The sequence below is a fragment of the Carcharodon carcharias genome, chromosome 10, assembly GCF_017639515.1.
Source record: "Carcharodon carcharias isolate sCarCar2 chromosome 10, sCarCar2.pri, whole genome shotgun sequence".
Lineage (NCBI taxonomy): Eukaryota > Metazoa > Chordata > Chondrichthyes > Lamniformes > Lamnidae > Carcharodon > Carcharodon carcharias.
The window spans coordinates 169,510,239-169,533,518 of NC_054476.1; the positions used below are offsets into that span (position 1 = coordinate 169,510,239).

Below are 23,280 nucleotides of genomic sequence, written 5' to 3' on the forward strand. Positions count from 1 at the left end.
GTTAAGATGAGATACATCTGGCAAATCAAAGTTAGCTGCTTTCATAACCTCGGTGACAATTATGTTAATTGGCTAGATGTTAGTTTCATAACCCAGAAAGATTAAATTGCAGAAACTACAATGAAACTAAAATCAACTGCAACATATTTCTCAAAGTGCAGCACATGGAAAAGACTTACATTTATTTATTGCAAAATTGTTAGGCAATAATGCTTGGTAATCAATTGTGCTAATTATGTTAACATTCAAAGAAATTGTGTTCAATTACAGTCAACCTTTAATCATATTAATACGCCATTTTGTTAAGTGACACCACTAATTGCCCTCATGATAATTAGTTTTATGTGTTTTAAACTGTTTAATTTTATGCATTTAAACTGCTGATGTTTGTACAATGAACTTAGGTAACAGACAATTGCTAAACAATACAAAAACAGAATTACCTGGGAAAACTCAGCAGGTCTGGCAGCATCGGCGGAGAAGAAAAGAGTTGACGTTTCGAGTCCTCATGACCCTTCGACAGAACTTGAGTTCGAGTCCAGGAAAGAGCTGAAATATAAGCTGGTTTAAGGTGTGTGTGTGGGGGGCGGAGAGATAGAGAGACAGAGAGGTGGAGGGGGTTGGTGTGGTTGTAGCGACAAACAAGCAGTGATAGAAGCAGAATATCAAAAGATGTCAACAACAATAGTACAATAGAACACATAGGTGTTAAAGATAAAGTTGGTGATATTATCTAAACGAATGTGCTAATTAAGAATGGATGGTAGGGCACTCAAGGTATAGCTCTAGTGGGTTTTTTTTTTTTATTTTATATAATGGAAATAGGTGGGAAAAGGAAAATCTTTATAATTTATTGGGAAAAAAAAAAAGAGAAGGGGGAAACAGAAAGGGGGTGGGGATGGGGGAGGGGACTCACGACCTAAAGTTGTTGAATTCAATATTCAGTCCGGAAGGCTGTAAAGTCCCTAGTCGGAAGATGAGGTGTTGTTCCTCCAGTTTGCGTTGGGCTTCACTGGAACAATGCAGCAAGCCAAGGACAGACATGTGGGCAAGAGAGCAGGGTGGAGTGTTAAAATGGCAAGCGACAGGGAGGTTTGGGTCATTCTTGCGGACAGACCGCAGGTGTTCTGCAAAGCGGTCGCCCAGTTTACGTTTGGTCTCTCCAATGTAGAGGAGACCACATTGGGAGCAACGAATGCAGTAGACTAAGTTGGGGGAAATGCAAGTGAAATGCTGCTTCACTTGAAAGGAGTGTTTGGGTCCTTGGACGGTGAGGAGAGAGGAAGTGAAGGGGCAGGTGTTGCATCTTTTGCGTGGGCAAGGGGTTGTGCCATAGGAGGGGGTTGAGGAGTAGGGGGTGATGGAGGAGTGGACCAGGGTGTCCCGGAGGGAGCGATCCCTACGGAATGCCGATAAGGGGGGTGAAGGGAAGATGTGTTTGGTAGTGGCATCATGCTGGAGTTGGCGGAAATGGCGGAGGATGATCCTTTGAATGCGGAGGCTGGTGGGGTGATAAGTGAGGACAAGGGGGACCCTATCATGTTTCTGGGAGGGAGGAGAAGGAGTGAGGGCGGATGCGCGGGAGATGGGCCGGACACGGTTGAGGGCCCTGTCAACGACCGTGGGTGGAAAACCTCGGTTAAGGAAGAAGGAGGACATGTCAGAGGAACTGTTTTTGAATGTAGCATCATCGGAACAGATGCGACGGAGGCGAAGGAACTGAGAGAATGGGATGGAGTCCTTACAGGAAGTGGGGTGTGAGGAGCTGTAGTCGAGATAGCTGTGGGTGTCGGTGGGTTTGTAATGGATATTGGTGGACAGTCTATCACCAGAGATTGAGACAGAGAGGTCAAGGAAGGGAAGGGAAGTGTCAGAGATGGACCACGTGAAAATGATGGAGGGGTGGAGATTGGAAGCAAAATTAATAAATTTTTCCAAGTCCTGACGAGAGCATGAAGCAGCACCGAAATAATCATCGATGTACCGGAGAAAGAGTTGTGGAAGGGGGCCGGAGTAGGACTGCAACAAGGAATGTTCCACATACCCCATAAAGAGACAGGCATAGCTGGGGCCCATGCGGGTACCCATAGCCACACCTTTTATTTGGAGGAAGTGAGAGGAGTTGAAGGAGAAATTGTTCAGCGTGAGAACAAGTTCAGCCAGACGGAGGAGAGTAGTGGTGGATGGGGATTGTTCGGGCCTCTGTTCGAGGAAGAAGCTAAGGGCCCTCAGACCATCCTGGTGGGGGATGGAGGTGTAGAGGGATTGGACGTCCATGGTGAAGAGGAAGCGGTAGGGGCCAGGGAACTGGAAATTGTTGATGTGACGTAAGGTGTCAGAGGAATCACGGATGTAGGTGGGAAGGGACTGGACAAGGGGAGAGAGAAGGGAGTCAAGATAACGAGAAATGAGTTCTGTGGGGCAGGAGCAAGCTGAGACGATCGGTCTACCGGGGCAGTTCTGTTTGTGGATTTTGGGTAGGAGATAGAAGCGGGCCGTCCGAGGTTGGGCAACTATCAGGTTGGAAGCTGTGGGAGGGAGATCCCCAGAGGAGATGAGGTCAGTGACAGTCCTGGAAACAATGGCTTGATGTTCAGTGGTGGGGTCATGGTCCAGGGAGAGGTAGGAGGAAGTGTCTGCGAGTTGACGCTCAGCCTCCGCGTGGTAGAGGTCAGTGCGCCAGACAACAACAGCACCACCCTTGTCAGCGGGTTTGATGACAATGTCAGGGTTGGACCTGAGAGAATGGAGTGCAGTAAGTTCAGAGAGAGACAGGTTAGAATGGGTGAGAGGAGCAGAGAAATTGAGACGACTAATGTCGCGCCGACAGTTCTCAATGAAAAGATCGAGAGAAGGTAAGAATCCAGAGGGAGGGGTCCAGGTGGAGGGAGAATATTGAAGATGGGTAAAAGGATCCGTTGAACTGGGAGAGGACTCCTGCCCAAAGAAGTGAGCCCGGAGACGAAGACGGCGGAAGAAGAGTTCAGTATCATGCCGAGCCCGAAATTCATTGAGGTGAGGGCGTAAGGGTATGAAACTAAGTCCTTTGCTGAGCACTGAACGTTCAGCATCGGAGAGGGGAAGGTCAGGGGGTATAGTGAATACACGGCTGGGGTTGGGATTGGAAGATGGGGTGGGGACGGAGGGACAGGCAGGGGTGGAGGGTCCTAGATGGGTGTTGGTGTCGATGAGTTGTTGGAGCTTGCGTTCCTTAGCACTTGAGAGAAAGAGAAAAAGTTTCTTGTTGAGGCGTCGGATGAGCCGAAGGATAAAATGAAACTGGGGGCACGCGCAGCTTTGAAAAAGGGTACGGCGGTGCTGCTGGAGGGAGAGGTCGAGTGTGTTCATATGGCGGCGCATGGCACTGAGGGTGGATTTCAGAATGTGACGGGAACAGCAGTCCGAGAAACGTTTTATGTCCCGGAGATACCTGTAATCCTGGGTGGGTTCGAAACATGAGGGGTGGAATTTCAGTTGAAATCCATGTGGGGTAAGTCGGAGACGGAGACAGTCACTGAGAAAGGAGATATGGCTGTGAAAGCGGGTTTTAGTAAACACCTTGTCAAACACTAGGAGAGAAATGGAAAGCAATGAAGGTGAACAAGGCAACAGAGAAATCCGGAAATCTTGTCGCAGAGAGGAACAGAACTTCTTCAAGGAGGTAGGCATTTCTTGAAGAGCAGTGGCAGTCAATTAAACACAGAGATAAAAACAAAAAAACTGCGGATGCTGGAAATCCAAAACAAAAACAGAATTACCTGGGAAAACTCAGCAGGTCTGGCAGCATCGGCGGAGAAGAAAAGAGTTGACGTTTCGAGTCCTCATGACCCTTCGACAGAATAAACAATGATGGGAAACATAATTAAAACCCGGGGTAGAATTTTCCCCCCGTTTGGGGGGGTTGTGTGGGGGTGGGGGCGGACCTGATTGCTGCTCCCGATTGGGTCCATGTCATTTTATGTGGCTGGGCCAATTAAGGCCCGCCCAGCGTGACGTGAACCTGGAAGCGCTGAGCGTTCCCTGTGCTGGCGGGGGGAGGGGGAAGGGGAGGGGTTTCCTGAGTCACCCTTTTGTGCATGTGTGTGAAAAAGCACAGAAATCAATTCAATCAATAAGTTTTAAAATTTTTAATCAAAAAAAAATAAAGTTAAAGATGTCCCCTCATGTGACAGTGTCACATGAGCTGGAACATGTCAGTGAGCTTTAATGAAAAAATTTATTAAATTTATAAACCCTTCATGAAACCTCATCCTGGAAAAATGCGAAGGCTGCCTGGGCTGGTCACCTACCCGCTGCCAATCTTAATGTCGGATGGGCAGCTTTCTCAATCGGCTTAGTTAGTTATTACTGGCCTTAACGCCTTTGACAGCTCGGGGGGCGAGCAGCTGAGTCTGAAAATCTAAATGACACGCGGTGATGTTGGGACCCAGGCCTGATGTCACCCTGCATCATTTTACACCTCAGCGAGCGGGCCCCACCTCTGCTCACCCAGCCGAAGGTTCAGCCCCTCACATTATATTATCAAGAAGCTGTGTGGACTTTGCTTGAAACATGATCTTTGGATACCCAGGACCGCTGTCACTGGAGAAGGGCTTAAATTAAATAGCTTAAAGCCCAGGGTACCTTAACTCTGGGGGAAAATCATGTCAACGTTCAATTTCAAGGGCAGAAATTATCGCTCAGCGGGTGGGCGCGATCCTGAGCCAATCGAGTGTGAAATGACTGAGCGTGCCAACATTGGCAGGTGTGTGCCAGAGTTGGGAGTGTGCCCGCTGACAATTAAAAGGCCTGTTAAGCCCATTAAATAATCAATTAACGTAAAGTTTTCACTGCCTCTCCAACCTAAAAGTTGGTGGGCAGGTGCAAAGGCCAAGCAGCCTTTGCATTTTTTTGGAAAACCTCATCTACGGACAGGATAAGGTTTTCAAAAGCAAATAAAAATAGAAGTCTTAAAATGTAATTAATAACATGTCCCTGCTCATGTGACAGAGTCACATGGAGGGATCTTTTATGACATTTGTATTTCCTTCATTTTCTTTTTTAAAAACGTTCCATCTCTCGGACACAGCTCTGTACCTCAGGGAGGTTATGAAGTGAGCATGAGTGAAGTTCATGCTTAGCCTGCTCGCCCTGTTCCCCCTCCTACCACCCCCAAACAGGCAGAGCCCACCAGCATGAAATCACGGCCCAGTCCCGATCGCGGGCGGTGTTCAGCTTCCCTACCACCCCCACCCAGCACCCCCACCAAAGGCAGAATTCTGCCCTAAATGTTAGATTTTAACCTCCTGACTGCAAACTGTATATTTACCTGAAATTGCTCATGCTGGCTTAAAGGAATGACTCATGTAACTGCAAGGACAGATTGAACTGGTTTGAACTGATCCATAACTGATATGAATCACATCACCCCTGGAAGGGGCCAGGGTCAACTTAATCATACCAAGTGCAAATCAGGCCACACGAAGGAGACCCAGGCACTGGAAACTGTATGAAAGATGCGAGCCAAAAGCTCTTGTCACAGCAGAGATGGAGACCATCACAAAGGGCAGCTTCACAGCATCACAAGAAGACCTCATGATGAGTCCTAACATGCTCTGCTCTTCAAGGTCAAAATGGGAAGCAAAGCCTGTAGCAACCTGTAAACTACTAACTGGTTTTCTAAGTTTTGTTGAATGTTAATACTTAATAAATTCTCCTGAACTGCTGAACTAAAGTATTTCTCTGTTGCCTTTTTGTCCCATCCGCAAAACCTGTCTAAAATGCACGCCACTGGAAGTCCATTCGATTATGCTCAGAAGACTGAGGGAAGGAGACTTTTTTAAAAGGACACTGGAAGATTCACCCTAGTCGGGCAGGGAGATTAAATCCTGTTAAGCCAGGTGAAGCTTGGGACTTTTAACACAAGACTACAATTTTGCTGAAAGTGCAGTGTAACATATAAACATGGTGTGGGGTTTTCTGTCATGTTAAGAAGTTAATTTGGAATAACTTTTCTGTAGTTTAGTGTTTTATGTTCCTACTGAATAATGTTTAGTTGAAGTTGATTTTAGTTTGTTTGTTACAATAACAGTCTTAAAACGTAAAATCTTATTGTGCAATTCCTTTGCATTCATCACTATTTTTAAAAGTTATTGGGCTCTACAGGGTTCTTAACAAGCACCTTTCACAACCTCAGGACATCCCAAAGCACTTTACAGCTAATGAGATACTTTTGGAATGTGGTCACTGTTGTAAGGTAAGAAACAGAGCAGCCAAATTGTACACAGCAAGGACCCACAAATAGAAATGTGCTTAATATGATACAAAAATCTTTTTTAGTGATGTTGATTGATGGATGGATTTTGGTCAGAACACTGGCAAGAGTTCTCCAATTCTTCCTTGAATAGGATCATGGGACTTTTAAATATACCTGAGAGGCCAGATGGGGCCTCAGTTTAAAGTTTCATCAGAAGGACAACACAAACATTGCAACACCACATCCTCAATACTGCACCAGAATATCAACCTAGTTTCTGGAGTGGGGCTTGAACACACCATCTTGTGACTCAGAAGCAAAAGTACTATCAAAGACCCGAGGCTGTTAATACAATCATGGCTTAGTATTTAACAAGCCAGCATCTGGCTTCTGTCCAGTTTCGCTACACCCATATCTACTCTCTCTGGCTGATCCAGAATCTGAATTCACCCTGAGCCACAATGACCTTGCTTCTCAAACACCATTGTGGCCCTACCCTTTTTTCTAACCAGCCTCATTCCTTCTTGCCTTGGGCACTCTGGGGTCTCCTGCTATTTATTTGGCCATGTCCACTTACTTCTATTGTTGCCCAGATCCTGACTTCTGTACTAATTTGACCCAATTCTAGCTTTCCTGGTCAATCCCAGAATTTGTGCAGGGCACACCCTATTATTGTCTTTTATCTTAGCTTTGCCAATCTGTTTGCACTCACTGCCCAATGCATTGCTGTAGTTTCTTTGCCATATTGTAGCTATGGATTTATTTTTCCAGGACTTACAACAGACATATTGACCACTTCCTCTCCATTATGGACCCATCAATCTGCTTGCCTCAGGCCTGTGATTCAATCCCATATGACTTCAGCAATAGAAAATCACATGTTCCCATCACTTCCCAAATCCTGGATCCACTGACCCCTGTGGAGCTAAGCACAACAGACAGGACCGAACAATTGCTTAACTTTTGTGTACCAGCATCTGTGCCAATCCTTCCCCTACCCAGCCCGTGTTGCCATATTTCCGCTCAGAACCCCATCATTGTACTGGCATATGCTTCTCCATTTCCAGCAATATTATTTCATTATTTCTCCTCTCCCCTTTTCTAAATTATATTTTTTTACTCATTAAATGAATGCATAAAATCCTTTCCCCATTTTTGTTACACAGTGTCAGCACTGAGTTTCAAGTCAGATATAGGTCAGAAGTTCATTCTTTGTCTCAACAATGGGCTGAAGTTTCGTCCTTTGCCAATTTTAGCAGCAAAAAGTATTCGATTTTGTGTACCACATTTTATGAAACATGTCAAGCCCTTAGGTGAGGGTATAGAAAAGATTCACTAGAACGATTCCAGGGATGTGGGATTGCAGTTACATACATTGGATAGAGAGGATCATTCTCGTTAGAGCAGATAAAGTTCAGGGGAGATTGGATAGAGGTGTTCAAAGGTGTGAAGGTTTGGTTAGAGTAAATAAAGTGATATTGTCCTGTGGGAGAATGGTTGGTAACCAGAAAACACAGGTTTAAGGCGATTAGCAAAACAAACAGAGGCAGCTTGAGGAAATTTTCCTTTTTGGAAAAAAACCAGCACGCTGTGTTCAGGAATGCATGGTCTGATCGGGTGGTGGATGTAGATTCAAAAATATATTGGACAAAAACCTTAAGGGAAAATGTTTTGATAGAAAAAACAAGCGAATAGGATTAATTGGATAGCTCTACCAAAGACCTGGCACAGATACAATAGGCCAAACGGCCACCTCCTGTATTGTATCATTCTATAACATTAAATAATATCAATATAATTCTTTTTAAAATAGACTTTATAACCTTACAGAGAAATTGCGCTCATTTAAAAAAAGTATCTATTTACATTTGTGCTATAAGACCAGGATGTTGTCTAGATAACATATTCCTAGCACCACAGGTCTCAGCTGCAATAACTTCTACAAATTACCAATGACACCATTCCAATTACCTGCTCTACTTTGTGCTTATGATAAGCACTGCACTCATGTGCATATTAATTATCAAAACACATGATCAGGCTTTGTTTAGATGGAATCCCAGCGGACCTTGTTTAAATCAACTGTGCTCCTTCTGTATCTGAGCTCTCCTGCAAATGACATCTACAAACAACCATAAGGTTTGATACAATATTGTGTGTATATGTTCCTGGTAGAAGATATGAGATCTTTTTAAAATTTCATGCACACTGAAGTAAAATTTTTAATATTTTGTAAAGCTACATGTGTTAAATCAGTAGCAATGAAAATTAGTCAACATATGAAAAAGGAGACAGGTTGACCTGTTGAATGGAACACTTTATTTGTGATGTTGACTCAAAAGTTAACCTGATTGAAACGTTCCTTAGGTATTGACCTAAACAGCCACTCTCAATGGCCAGCTGCACTATCCTCAAGGTCTGGCACCATGATTATAATCTGGAACATCGCCACCTGTAAATTCCCCTCCAAACCACACATCATCCTGACTTGGAACTATATCTCCATTGCTTCACAGTCGCTGGATCAAAATCCTAGAACTCACTTCCTAACCACACTGTAAGAGTACCTGCACCACATGGACTGCAGCGGTTCAAGGAGGCAGCTCACCACCACCACCTCAAGGGCAATTAGGGATGGGCAATAAATCTGGCCTAGCCAGTGATGCCCTCATCCTGTGAAAGGATAAAACAAACTCCCAATGTTTCCACTCCATGCTAGGTTTCCCCATTAAATACACTTGGGCATCTCACTTAGCTTCTGGTTCCCATCTCCTCCTCAGCGCTCCCTGAACCCAGCTCCCGTCCAGTGCTCTGTACTCATGGTCTCCCTATGGTCTTTAAAACTGAAATCTGGAAGCATTTTTTCACAAAAAGAATGATGGAAATCTGGAACTCACCTTGAAAATGCTGAGAATGCTGGGTCAATTGAAACTTTCAAAGTTTTCTTTTTGGCAAGGATATCAAGGGATATCGAGAAAGGCCTGGTAAATAGATCAGTGGCACAGATCAGCCATGATTTAATAGCAGCAGAACGGGTTCCAGGGACTGAATGGATGACTCCTCTTCCTATGGTCACAGGTACATTTCTAAACCTCCAATCTACAGCCTGCATCTTGAACAAGTGCTGCCATATTTTCCCAACTCCCTGACCTTCTTCAACTAGTAACAAAACATGAGCAGTTGGGAGAGAGGATGGATAGCCAAGTGTGTGTTTTCAGCACCTCAATGTTATTAAGAGTTCCAAAATCCAAGTATTTCCACATCCCTTCTAGATTCAGCCCCCCCCAGACTACACCCTACCATCTAATATGCCTACTCACAACCTTCACTTTCTCCTTAGTTACACAAAACCTGCACTTGCTGAGACCCAACTTCTTTCTCACTCACACTGGAGCACATCTCAGGTAGTCTCTTCCAACCTCCACCTCAGCAAATAAAACAAAACATTTGGAACTCTGACAGAATGCAAAAAAAATGCTGAAAATACATAGCAAGGCAAACCATAACATAAAAAGCAATCACATTGATTTCATATCATTTGATGACAATAAAGCCTTACTAAATCAGTAGGCGAGTGAGGCAGAGGTATTCGAGAGGATGGGAGTGAGGCAAGGGTAAGCAATAAAGCTGAGAGCAAGTGTAAAAATAAAAGGTAGGTTCTGTCGTTTTTGGAATGTATGTTTCATCAGGTCACACTCTTATTCCTGAGAAAAATCTCAAATTCAAAGGAATTTATGTGGCTTTGATGTTCTAAGTACAACCAACTACATTGAAACCCAAGAATGAAATCCTATTATATTCAGTGTCACTTGTACTTTTCTATCACATGTAAAGTCAGATCGGGGTGGGGGGGGTCAATGAGGTTTGCAAATAGAAAGTTCGGATATTTTCTTTGAATGTTAATTGTTGCCATAATAGAAAATTCTGCAGTCTATGTCTCAAATATATTTATCACAAAATCTACATACTCATGGTTAACATTGTTTTGAGATTTTAAATTTGGATCAAGGCAGATTTCAATTACCTAAGAGGCTTCTAGGCTTCTCTAGCTGAGGAGAATTTAAAACTACATTTTCAACAGCCAAGGTGAAGTGAGGAGGGGTTTGTCATTATGGCCCCTGTAAGACACTCAATCAGGAAGAACCAAGTTGGAAAAATAATTCCAATATTTGAAATTCCAATCAAGTGCTTCAATTAAGTTTCATCCCTCTCTTTGAAAGCCTTTACCAGGGATATACAGCAGCTTAGAAGCAAATCCAAAGAATTAATATTTTATGCACACTTGTTTTGTTTAAATGAATTTCTTTTTCAATGTGGCATTGCCAATAAGTCCAACACAGCGGTTCAGATCAACTTGAAACGTTTAAATGGAATAATGTTATTAGTTCAGCTTCTCCTCTCATTCAATGGTAGCTTCTGCGGGCCAACTTTAGTTATTTTTTTATACTTTATTGATTTTGTAGCTCAAAAATAATAGTTCCCAAGATCTTGTTCACATGCTTGTTTGAAGTCTTGCACTTTGGTTGATCGTAAAGCAGAAGGCAAGGAAGCGAACACAATAGAAACAGAACAGGAGAACAAAAAACAAAAATGAAATCGGGCAGAAGGATTTTTTCTAGCTTTGCATCGTGTGTAAGCCATGAATATGAAATTTTAGACAATGAAAACTGAAAGGGACATGGAAAAGCAAAATACTGTGGATGCTAGAAATGGGAAATAAAAACAAAGTGCTGCAAAAACCTCAGCAAGTCTGGCAACACCTGTGGAGAAAGAAACAGGGCTAATGTTTTGAATCCAAAATGACTCTTCGGAACTGGGGTATGGACATATGCAAGCTACGTTACAACGTCGGAAACATACATACACATACATAAAGGACTAGGCCCTCCAACCCCTTGAGTCTGTTCTGCCATTCAATGAGTTCATGGTTGATCTATATCTTAACTCCATCCACCTGCCCTGGTTCCACTTCCTTTTAAATCTTTGTCTAGTAAGAATCTACTGATCTCACCATTTAAAATTATTAATTGAGCTAGCATCGACTGCTTTTTGTAGGAGGTAGAATAAACACTTTTACCACACTTCGTGTGAAGAAATGTTTCCCAACTACTCTCCTCAGTGACCTGATTCTGATTTTAAGGTTATGACCCCTTGTCCAAGACTCCCCCAACCGGCAGAAGAAGCTTCTTTCTAAATACCATGTAAATTCCTTTCAAAATTATTAAAAAACCTCAATCAAATCACCCCTTAAATTTTTATATTCAAAAGAATGCAAGCTTGATTTGTGTAATGGCTCATCATATTTGAATTTGTGGAATTATGATAACAATCTCATGATCCTGTGCTAAGCTTCTTCCAAGGCCAATATATCTTTTCTAAGGTGCAGCTCCTAGGACTGTACACAATACTCTATTTGTGATCTGACAAGAGCTAAGTTTATAATTGCAGGAAAACTTCAATCATTTACATTCTAGTCCTCTAGAATGCCTAACATTCCATTGATGTTTTTGACTTTTTTTGTACCTGATGATTATATTTTAGTGATTTGTGTACAAGGGCCCTAAGTTTCTTTGGACCTTCATTGTTTGCCATTTAGACAATATTCAATCTTTTTTTTATCCAAATGATTGACCTCACGCTGTGCCGAAATCCATGAGCCATATGTTCACCTCCATTTAATCTATCTCATCTTGAAACTTTATGCTCCTGTTCATGCTACTTAATACACTACCAATCTTTATGTCACCAGCAAACTTGGATATATGGCACTCCACAATGTTATCTGAGGCATTAATAATGATAGTGAATTGTTGACACCCTGTCACAGATCTTTCTGAGACACCAGCAGTCACTTCAAACCAATTAAGAGTACATACTTATTATTCTGACTTTCTACTATTCCCTAACCAATCTCCTAACCAGGTCAATAATTTACCTTCAATTTCATGATCTTTAATTTTAGCAAACAGTCTAATATGGAGCCAGATTGAATACCTTCTGGAAATCCTTATATATTGGGCAGAATTTTCCCCCTATCAGGGGGGATGGGGAAGTTCAGGAGCGGGCACATGGAGGTGCGCCTCCGATCGGTGCCTCCGATCGGGCCGCGCCGCCATTTTCCATGGGCGGGCCAATTAAGGCCCGCCCAGTGTGACGTCTGCAAGGAAGCGCTATGCGCTCCCTGTGCGAGCCGGTGGGGGGGTTCCCTGAGCCGAGAGTGTGCTCTTAACGCACGCGCACGAAGGAGCACACTCATCTCCCCGAGACTAAGCACTGTCTCAGGGAAATCGGCTCTACTGTCAACAATATTAAAAATAGAAAAAAAATTCCCTGAAATGTCCCCTCATGTAACACTGTCACATGAGTTGGGACATATCCATCACTTTTAGTTACACTTTTATTAAATTTTTAAAAACCTACATGAAAACTCATCCCGCCCGTGGATGAGGTTTCATGTTTTCTCCAATTCCTGCCAGGCCTGCTCACTGACCTGGTTGGACAAGCAGTTCCATTAATTACATTAATTATTTTGTCAATGGCGGAGCGATGCCGGGAGTTCCACCTGATGTCATCCCGCGTCATTTTACACGCCCCCCCACTCGCCGACTGGGAAATCCTGGCCATTATACTCCTAGATATTTCCCTGCCTACTACTTGGTTGCTTCCTCAATACATTCAACTAGATTCATCAGACATGCCCTTCCCTTCAAAAATCCACGATGTCTCTCTATAATCAGCTCACATTTCTTCAAGTGCTCAGTCATTCTATCCTTAATTATAGATTCAATAACTTCTCCATCACAGATGTTAGACTAACACAGTAATTTCCTGGTTTCTCTTTCTTGCCTTCCTTAACAGTCATGCATGCAACACATGTTGAACAGCCATCCCATACTCGAAGAACAACTACCCAGACAGCTATTTGCAGCAAATTTGGAATAATTAGCTCTATTATACAGAGCTACTTAAGAAGAACACATCATAAGCAAACAACTGACTATTAGTAAATACAAAATGGATGAAAAGGTGCCTGCTGATGTGGATCGTGATTTACTTAGGGATAATATCACTCATGTCGCAGTGATGAAAGGGGCTGCTGCATGAGGCAGATTGGGTTGTGTACAAGATCTGAGGCAAAGGAGGATTGAACTTGTCGAAAGGAACTTTACAGATGTTGAGAAACTACTTACCACAGCATGGTGGAAAAGCAGTTCCCAGGAATTCTGAAACTTCTGGTTCCACAGCATGTCTGTAAAATCATGGATGAAATAACCTGCAAGACAAGGATGAAAAGGCTTTTTTTTGTTTTTGAAAGGTTTAACTCTTTAGCCTGTTGCTCCCCTTGGCACAAAGTGAATTTTCTCATTGAAATAAGGAATGTTTGTGCTTGATGAATTGAAAATTTCAGGCTCCTGATCTCACCAAACAATCCCTGAATAGGTGCTGCCCTGCACTGCAATTTCCTCAATTCTCCCCAACAACATGCCTGAGGTTTTCTGCAAAATAATTGCAAAACTAAAAATTCAAGGAATGGAAATTTTGGAAGTACATTTATATATATATATATATAACAAATCTATTGGAAACATCAACATGATGGGCCAAATGGCCTCCTTCTGTGCTGTTACATTCTGTGATTCTGTGACATAATTTTCAGATTTGACACAACCAAAATGAGCAAAATGCTGAAATTGATGAATGGGACAGAAACATTATTGAATGGCTAAAGGAGATCTCCAAATCCAATTCAAAGTATACATGTTGTGAAGATGCAAGTTATCTTTCTGAATATTTTTGGGAATATGGTAGCATTCTGTAAAGTGTATGTGTGTGTGTGTGTGTGTGTGTGTGTGTGTGTGTGTGTGTGTGTGTGTGTGTGTGTGTGTTTGTGTGTCTCCTGGGGTAACTAAATTGGGGGAAGGTTAGTAAAAACAACTTGTCTGTAGGAACAGAGAGATGAAAGGTAAAGGTGCAAGATGCATGCATTTGTAATAAGAGACTGTGGTAAAGTTGGATTTCAAGTAAATAGGTTGGGTTTTAAATTTGCATGATAAGCAAGTAGGGACTTGACTTTTCAGCTGTTAAATTTCAAAGGGTAGGTTAGAAATACAAGGGACTTTTACAACTTACAAAGGTTTCGTAAGGAAACAAGGGAGGTTATTAAATTTTATTTGACCTATAAGTGGAGGCGATAGGGAGACATGAAAGATTTTTATATTTTGGAAAAGTTGAGTTCAAAGAGATGCTTAGGACAATGGAGTCTAGGCTGAAAGGAGAAATAAAGATGTATAACAGAGATGTTTAATTGAGTTGTGTGGCTGTGTGGAGTGGGGGGATATCCTGATACTTGCTCTGTGCTGAGAAAGGTTGTGAATTTGAAGCATCCATCCAGTTTCAAGCCAGAGAAGTCTTTGTTTTCAGTAAACAGTCTGTTTCTGAACTTCCTTTGGTTCCGCAGCAGAGTGAAAGAGAGTGAGAAGTTGTGTGATATACTTTATTAAAGTAGCAGTAGTTTTTGCCTTGGGTAATTTTACTGGTTTTTTAGTTAAAATCTATAAGGGAGTTTTTGTCAAGTAGTTAACTTGTGTGTTCTGACCACGTGGGTTTTTTTGGGGGAATGTTTCGTAAGACTGTTTCAACTGTGTAATTTTAATCTTGTATTTAAGTTATTTTTCTTTTTGTTAATAAATATTTTAATTTTAAAATGCTAAAAGTGTTACTGGGACTCAATGCTTTTGGGGTCAGTAGTTTTCCCCTAGTTTTCAAAATACAATAAAACATTATGATCAGTCAGACAAGTTTCCCTTTGGGATTTAATTACTCAGCGAATAACATTAGTTGTGGTCATAACAATGTATCAATAATGATAGGACAGTTATATGCTATTTACAAAGGTTCTGCCACCAGATTTAGTTTGTTGTCAGAGGCATGGTAGAAACTAGGTACGTACATAATTCTTGGTTTATTGATTATACTCTAAAACATTTTAATTAATTATAATTTGATGTAATTGCTTGTGTTCTGGGGTGAGGGGGTAATTTTGGTTTTGGTGGGCTGAAAGGGGGAAGGTTTCTGAGGTGCTTTGCCATTGATCCCAGCCGCTGTGGGGGCCACTCAGTCATTGGATTATGGGAAATAACAACCTGTTCTGAGATAACAGTGGCAAAAAGATTCATGAAGGAGGATGAGGGGGAGGAAAGCGAGAAAAAGAAAAGAAAGAGCTTGTAGTTAAATTGCACTTATCACAATCTCAGGATGTCATTTACAACCAACAAAGTACTTTTGAAAAATTGCTGTTATAATATAGAAAATGCAGTAGGCAGTTTGCACAACCAGGTACTAGGAACAGCAATGGGATTATGAATAGATCATTTTAATTTATGTTGCTTGAAGCATATATATTATCTAGGACAAAAACAGAATTACCTGGAAAAACTCAGCAGGTCTGGCAGCATCGGCGGAGAAGAAAAGAGTTGACGTTTCGAGTCCTCATGACCCTTCAGCAGAACTGTTGAAGGGTCATGAGGACTCGAAACGTCAACTCTTTTCTTCTCCGCCGATGCTGCCAGACCTGCTGAGTTTTTCCAGGTAATTCTGATTTTGTTTTGGATTTCCAGCATCTGCAGTTTTTTTGTTTTTATATTATCTAGGACACCAGGAAAAACTCCTCTGCTCTTTGAAATAGAGCCATAAGATCTCTTACATTCACTCAACCGACCTATGGGCCAGAATCTTCGGGCTGGTGATTGGGTTGGGCCCCATTCACTGACGAGTAAAATGATTGCGCAGTGACATCATGCACACGCGGTGACAGCATGCACGCGCGGTGACATCATGCACGCGTCCCGACGTCATCACACGTCATTTAGATATTCAGTTCGGCGGGTCCGCACCGGAGTCGGCTGTGCTCCCGCCAAACTATCAAAGGCCTATTAAGGCCATTTAAAAACTAATTAAAGTTATTAACTGAGCTGCCCGTCCAACCTTAAGGTTGGAGGACAGGTGAAGAGCCCAGGCGGCCTTCACATTTATCCACGGGCAGGATGAAATTTCATGAGGGATTTATAATTCAAATAAATTTTTTTACTAAAGTTCATTGACATGTCCCAGCTTATGTGACACTATCACATGAGGGGACATGTCTTAAAAATTTTTCTTTTTCTTTACTAAAATTTTTGATAATCAAATCAATCTCCCTGAGGCAGCTCTGTGCCTCGGAGATTTGGTGTAGGCCCCAACTCAGCCTACTCCCCCCGCCCACACAGGGAGCACTGAGTGCTTCTGGGTGCCTGTCATGCTGGGCGGGCCTTAATTATTCTTTTGTGTGATGTGGGAGTGACTGGCATTTATTGCCCGTCCCTAATTGCCCTTGTTCAGAGGGCACTTTTAAGAGTCAACCACATTGTTGTGGGTCTGGAGTCACATGTAGGCCAGACCAGGTGAGGAGAGCAGATTTCCTTCCCTAAAGGACATTAATGAACCAGATGGGTTTTTACAACAATTGGCGATGGTTTCATGGTTATCATTAGATTTTTAACTGCAGATTTCTATTGAATTCAAATTCCACAATCTGCCTTGGTGGGATGTGAACCTGGGTCCCCAGAGCATTACCCTGGGTCTCTGAATTACCAGTCCAGTGACAATACCACTACGTCACTGCCCCTCATGGGGTGCATTAGAGGCTGTTGATGTGATGCCACCTGTTTCCCCAAACCCCCATGCCCTCCAAAGTTGAAAACTGTTTCCATGTAATTAGGAACAGTGCTTGCTGTTAAACAGAAACTATAATTTCAGATTCCCTAAAGGTATGCATGTGTATCCTAATGACTGACAGAAAGGCCTGCCTCAATGGGTAGGATCAGCACCTTTGGGGCAGTTCTAGGAAAATAGCCAGAGATAGATGGGGATCCCTGAAAAGAGTCAGACAGAAATGGAAAGACTGCAAGTTTACCAGTCACATCTCAGTTTGGTAAAAAGGGAACCGAGGCCCAAGGGCAGAACAGTATTCACAGTATTGACAGGTTTGACTATCCTGAGTCCTGGAGTATGCAAGGACTGTTTGAGAAAAGGTTCTTAAAGTACAACCACATCAGTTCCTGTTGGTGCTGCTGAATCAGAACATTGTCAATGAGCCACAAACCATTTTTATTCAAAACTAGGATGAAATCATCCCCACTTCCTTTTGCACAACAGAGGGTGGTGTCAACTGTCTCTGCCACAGGCTTCATCAAGGCCAGAACCAGTATCACCGCATTCAGAAGCTCCGGTTCCGCAGAGTGAAACAGCAAATCCAGTTTGGTCCCACTTCCACTTTCTTCATACTGTACAACAGCCAACTCAGTAACATGTGGCATTAGAACTTTTACAAGTTATTACTTTGGATAAGTATGCAGTATAAAATGAGTGATTTAAAAAAAATTAATAGTCCTGAAAGAGTTAAATGATTGAGCCAATTTCAACTGAAACATCTGGGAACAATTCAGTGGCACATACAGAAGTTTTAAATATTACAAGTTTCAGTGGCATCCAAGATTCCAGCCCACTTTCTGCTGTTGGAAGTCTCAGCCAGCAATTGAATCATTTTTGCATATCAGATGAGAGCCAACTTTGCTAACTTCTTAAACTGATGAGTTCAAACACCTTTGGACTGGGCAATGAAACATTTTATTTTTTAACTGAAATTTTTAAGCAACCATCTTCAGCCAGAAGTGCCGAATGGGTGATCCATCTCGGCCTCCTCCTGAGGTGCCCAGCAACACAGATGCCAACCTTCAGCCAATTTGATTCACCCCATGTGGTATCAAGAAATGGCTGAAGGGATTGGACACTGCAAAGGCTATGGGCCCTGGCAACATTCCGGCAATTGTACTGAAGACTTGTGCTCCAGAACTAGCCACACCTCTAGACAAGCTGTTCCAGTGCAGCTACAACACTGGCATCTACCCACCAACGTGGAAAATTGTCCAGGTATGTCCCGTCCACAAAAAGCAGGACAATTTCAATCTGGCCAATTACTATCCCCTCAGCCTCCTCTCGATCAACAGCAGAGTGTTGGAAAGCATCGTCAACAGTGCTATCAAGCGGCACTTAGATAGCAATAGCCTGCTTACTGATGCTCAGTTTGGGTTCTGCTAGGGCCACAAAATTCCTGACCTCATTACAGTCTTGATCCAAATATTGACAAAAGTGGTGGATTCAAGAGGTGAGGTGAGGGTGCCCTTGACTTCAAGGCAGCATTTAACCAACTGTGGCATCAAGAAGCCCTGGTAAAATTTAAGTCAATGGAAATCAGAGGGAAAACTCCCCATTAGTTCAAGTCATACCTAGCCCAAAAGAAGGTAATTTTGGTTGCTGGAGTCAAACATCTCAGTCCCAGGACAGCACTGCAGGAGTTCCTCAGGGTAGTGTCCTAGGCCCAACCATCTCCAGCTGCATATCAATGACCTTGCCTCCATCATAAGGGAAGAAGTGTGGAGTTCACTGATTGCATAATGTTCAGTATCATTCACAATTCCTCAGACATTGAAGCAGTCCATGTCAATATGCAGCAAGACCTGGAAAACATTCAGGTTTGGGTTGATTAGTGGTAAGTAATTTTCGTGCCACACAAGTGCCAGGCAATGACCATCTCCAACAAGAGAGAATCTAACTATCACCCCTTGACATTCAATGGCATTACCATCACTGAATCTCCCACTATCAGTATCCTGGGGGGGGTGGGGGGGGGGTTACCATTGACCAGAAACTGAACTGGACCAGTCATATAAATACTGTGGCTACAAGAGTAAGTCAGAGACTGGGAGTCCTGTGGCAAGTAACTCATCTCCTAACTCCCCAAAGTCTGTCCACAAGGCGCCAGTCAGGAATGTGACTTGTCTGGATGTGTGCGGCTCCACCAACACTCAAGAAGCTGGACACCATCCAGGAGAAGGCAGCACATTTGATTGCCACCGCATCCACCAACTTAAATATTCACTCCCTCCGACACCAAAATGCTATGGCAACAGTGTGACTATATACAAGATGCACTGCAGTTACTCAACAAGCCTTCAAAAGCATCTTCCAAATCTGCAATCTCTACCACCTGGAAGGACAACAACAGCAGATACATGGGAATTACCACCATCTGCAAGATCCCCCTCCAAGCCACTCACCATCCTGACTTGGACTATATCACTGTTGCTGGATCAAATCCTGGAAGTCCCTTCCCAGCAGCATTGTAGCTGTACTTGCGCGAGATGGACTGGAGCAGTTCAACAGGGTGGTTCACCACCATCGTTTCAAAGGCAGTTACAGGTTAGGCAACGAATTCTGGCTTTGCCAGTGTCGCTCAAGCCCAGGAAAGAATAAAAAAATTGAAATGCAATGAATTCTTATACAACAGATGAATAAAAGAATTTTGGAACAAAACAAACATTTGATATTTGTGTAGCCATGCTGATGTCTTGCTGCTCACAAAACCATAAACAGCAAAATATGGAGGGGGAAGGGAGTCAGGTAGGTGGTCGTGCTTTTAGCTCTGATGATTCAGATATCAATGAAACAACAGCACAATAGACAAAGTAGCAGCTTTTCCATTCACATAGATGGAAAAGCAAGTACAAATCATTGGCTCACACTTCTGGATTTAATGTGATTTGACACAAATTTCAAAATGGCACATGCTAGCTATTCAGAGAAGGCATTGAGTGAATAGAAGTCATTGTCCTGCCAACAATCTACATCTTTCAGAGCCTGAAGGAGGTTAAAAACAATGTCCCACAGTGCTTCGTAGAAATATAGTCATTCAAAAGCTGACACCAAGTCAAAGGTGGAGGTATGAGGAGGAGCGACTAAAAACTTGGTCAGCGAGGTAGGTTTTATGTAATATCTGAAATTATAGAGACAGAGAGGTGGTATGGTTTAGGGAGGGAGTTTCAGAGCAAGGGATCTAAACAGTTGAAGGTACGGCCACCAATGGCAGGGCAGAAGTGTAACGTAGAAATTGGTGGCACAGGAGGAAGACATTCAGCCTATTGTGTCAATGCTGGCCAAAAAATATCTATCTAGTCAAATCCCACTTTCCAGCCTTTCTGCAGCCTTGTAAGTTATCAAATCCTGGAACTCCCTTCCCAACAGCATTGTGGCACTTCAAGGGCATATCTAAGTACTTCTCAAATGTGATGACGTTTTCTGCCTCTACCACCCTTTCAGGCAGTTCCAGAACCCACTATCCTCTGGGGGAAACAGTTTAGCCTCAGCTCATTCCTAATCTTTCGAACAGTTACTTTAGTGACCTCTCTGCTAGGGGAAATAGGATCTTCCCAACCATGTCGAGACCCCTCATCATTTCAAGCACCCCAATTAAATCTCCCCTCAGCCCCCACTGTTCAAAAGAAAGCAACCCCAATCTACCCAATCTTTCCTCATTGCTAAAATCTCCAATCCTGGCAACAGCCTTGTAAATCACCTCTGCCTCTCTAGTGTGATCACATCCATCCTGTAAAGCCACGATCAGAAGTGTGTACAGTACTCTAGGTGTGGCCTAGTTAGTGTTTTATCTAGATCTAGCACAGCCTCCCTGTTCTTTTATTCCTTGCCTCGGCTAATAAGGGAAAGTATCCCCTATATCTTAATCTCTTCATTTACTTGTCCTACTACCTTCAGGGGTCTGTGAACATGCACCAACGTCCTTCAATTCCTCTACAGTTCCAAGAATCCTATTTATTATGCATATCTTTGCCTTGTTTATCTTCCCCAAGTGCACTATGACACATTTCTCCAGATTAGATTCCATTTGTCATTTTTCTGTCCACCTAGCCAATCTATTGGTATCTTCCTGTAGTCTACAATTTTCTTCCTCACTATCAACTACACAGCCAGTTTATGTTTCATCTGAAAAGTTCTGAATCATACTCACTACTTTTATAGAATCATAGAACAGTTGCAGCACAGGATGCCATTTGGCTTATCATGTCCGTGCTGACTCTCTGCAAGAGGAACTCAGCTGGTCCCATTCTCTTGCTCTTTTCTAGTAGCCCTGAAATTTTTTTTCTCTTCAGGTCCTTATTAATTCCCTCTTGAAAGCCATGATTGAATTTGCCATCACTACACTCTCCAGATCCTAACCACTCGCTGCCTCGAAAAGACTTTCCTCATTATGCTGTTGGTTCTTTTGCCTTTCACCTTATATTGGTGTCCCCTGGTTCTCAACCCTTCCAACAGTTTCTCTCTATCTACTTTCTCCAGACCCATCATGATTTTGAGTAGCTCCAACAAATCTCCTCTTAACTTTCTTCAAAGAGAATAGTCCCAGCCTTTCCAATCTATCCACATAACTGAAGTCCTCAGGTCAGACTTTTGTGGAGGGGGCAGGGAACACGAGTCAGGAAAGTTCCCAATCCTGCAAACCTGTCCCCATTAAGAAGGTCCCACTGATCACATTTTTGTTCTGGGGAGTCAGGGGCAGGATGGAGTGGCATTTGCCCACCTCCAGAGGCAGGCCTAAGCTGGCAGCAGGGGTAGGCAGATGGCAAGGCCAGCAGGCTAGAAGATCCACCTCCATTTACTGGGTCCTTGGCCCAGCTGTAATCATGACTGTCAGGCCCTCAAGCTTTCACTCCTCACCCACCTCTCATGCTCCCCATATCTCTCATTCCCTCACCATGCCCCTTCCATTACTTCCATTCGCATTATCCCAGCAGGCACTATGTACCGAGCCATTGGCAAGTTTTGCAAGTTTTAAATTGCTCATGAAACTGACAACATGAGCAGAAGCTTTGGAAAGATACTTTGACACTTTTAAGAGGTTGTTAACTGAACAGTTTTTTCCCCCCAAATCAATCACAGCCATTCATAGAATCAATGTCAGAAGCTTTTATCCATTTCAGAGTAAATAAACACACACAGGAGTTGAAAAAGCACAAAGTAAGAATAACTTATTACAAGGTAATAAAGACAAATTATACAAAGTTGCCCTCCCCTCTGCAGCTCCTCTGCATCAACCCTGCCTACTGAGTTAAATGGATTAGACATTATTGGAGTTCAGTCAAGAATTCAAAATGAGGTCATCTGGAGAAACAAATGTTTGCTTCTGGTGATACATTGCCAGATGGCCACATTATGAATGAGAAGGAAAATGGGGCAATGTATTTTCAAAGGAAATGCTGAATGGCTGTTTTGTTTTGGTTGCTAACTTGATACTGGGGTTCCCCCATGGTTCACGGCTCCTCTGAGGCGCTGTGAACCACATCTACTAACAGAATGAGCCTGACTCCAATAAAATTGTGGAGAGTCGGGGGGAGGGTCTGAAACACCCAGCCCCAACATGGAGCCGGCAAGGTTAGGTGATGTATGTGCACTGGCTACCTGCACCCTTATCCTGCATTGGCCAAAACTGCTGGATATGGGAATGTGGCTGGGAATCCCAGAATTGGGTTTTGCCAGCCATCTTTAAAAGCCTACCAATTCGCCTGACTCCACATCTCTTTGGCGCCCTCTCTAAAGCCTTCATATCCTTCCTGAAGTGTAGTGCCCAGAATTGGACAATACTCCACTTGAGGCCGAAGCAGTGTTTTATGAAAGGTTCATCACAACACCCTTGCTTTTTGCCCTCTATGTCTCTATTTATTAGATCTTGAATCCCAAATGCCTTTCTAACCACTTTCTCAACCTCCTCAGCCACCTTCACTGATTTTCACTGTTCTTCCTACCAAAACGTATCACTTCACACTTCTCTGCATTAAATTTAATCTGCCGTGGTTTGCCCACTTTACTAGCCTGTCTATGTTTATTTGAGGCCTACCTCGTTCCTCCTCATGGTTCCAAATACTTCCAGGTTTTATGCCATTTGCATATTTTGAAATTGTGCCCTGTACACCAAGGTCTAGGTCCTTAATTTATATGAAGAAAAGCAGTCGTCCTAATACCGAATACTGTGCAACGCCACAATATATCTTCCTCCAGCCCGAGAAACAACCCGTCCACCACTACTCTCTGTTTCCTTACACTGAGCCAACTTTGTATCCATGCTGCCACTGTCCCTTTTATTTCATGGGCTTCAGCTT

General features: G+C 43.0%; 1 protein-coding gene across 1 annotated transcript in view; it reads right to left on the reverse strand.

Annotated features, from left to right (window-relative positions):
* tlcd2 (TLC domain containing 2) overlaps positions 1–23,280 on the reverse strand; it is a 93,953-nt gene that overhangs the window by 59,391 nt on the left and 11,282 nt on the right. The window contains exon 3 of the mRNA XM_041198394.1: positions 13,426–13,508. Within this exon, the coding sequence (XP_041054328.1) occupies positions 13,426–13,508 (83 nt within the window). The remainder of the gene's footprint in view (positions 1–13,425; positions 13,509–23,280) is intronic.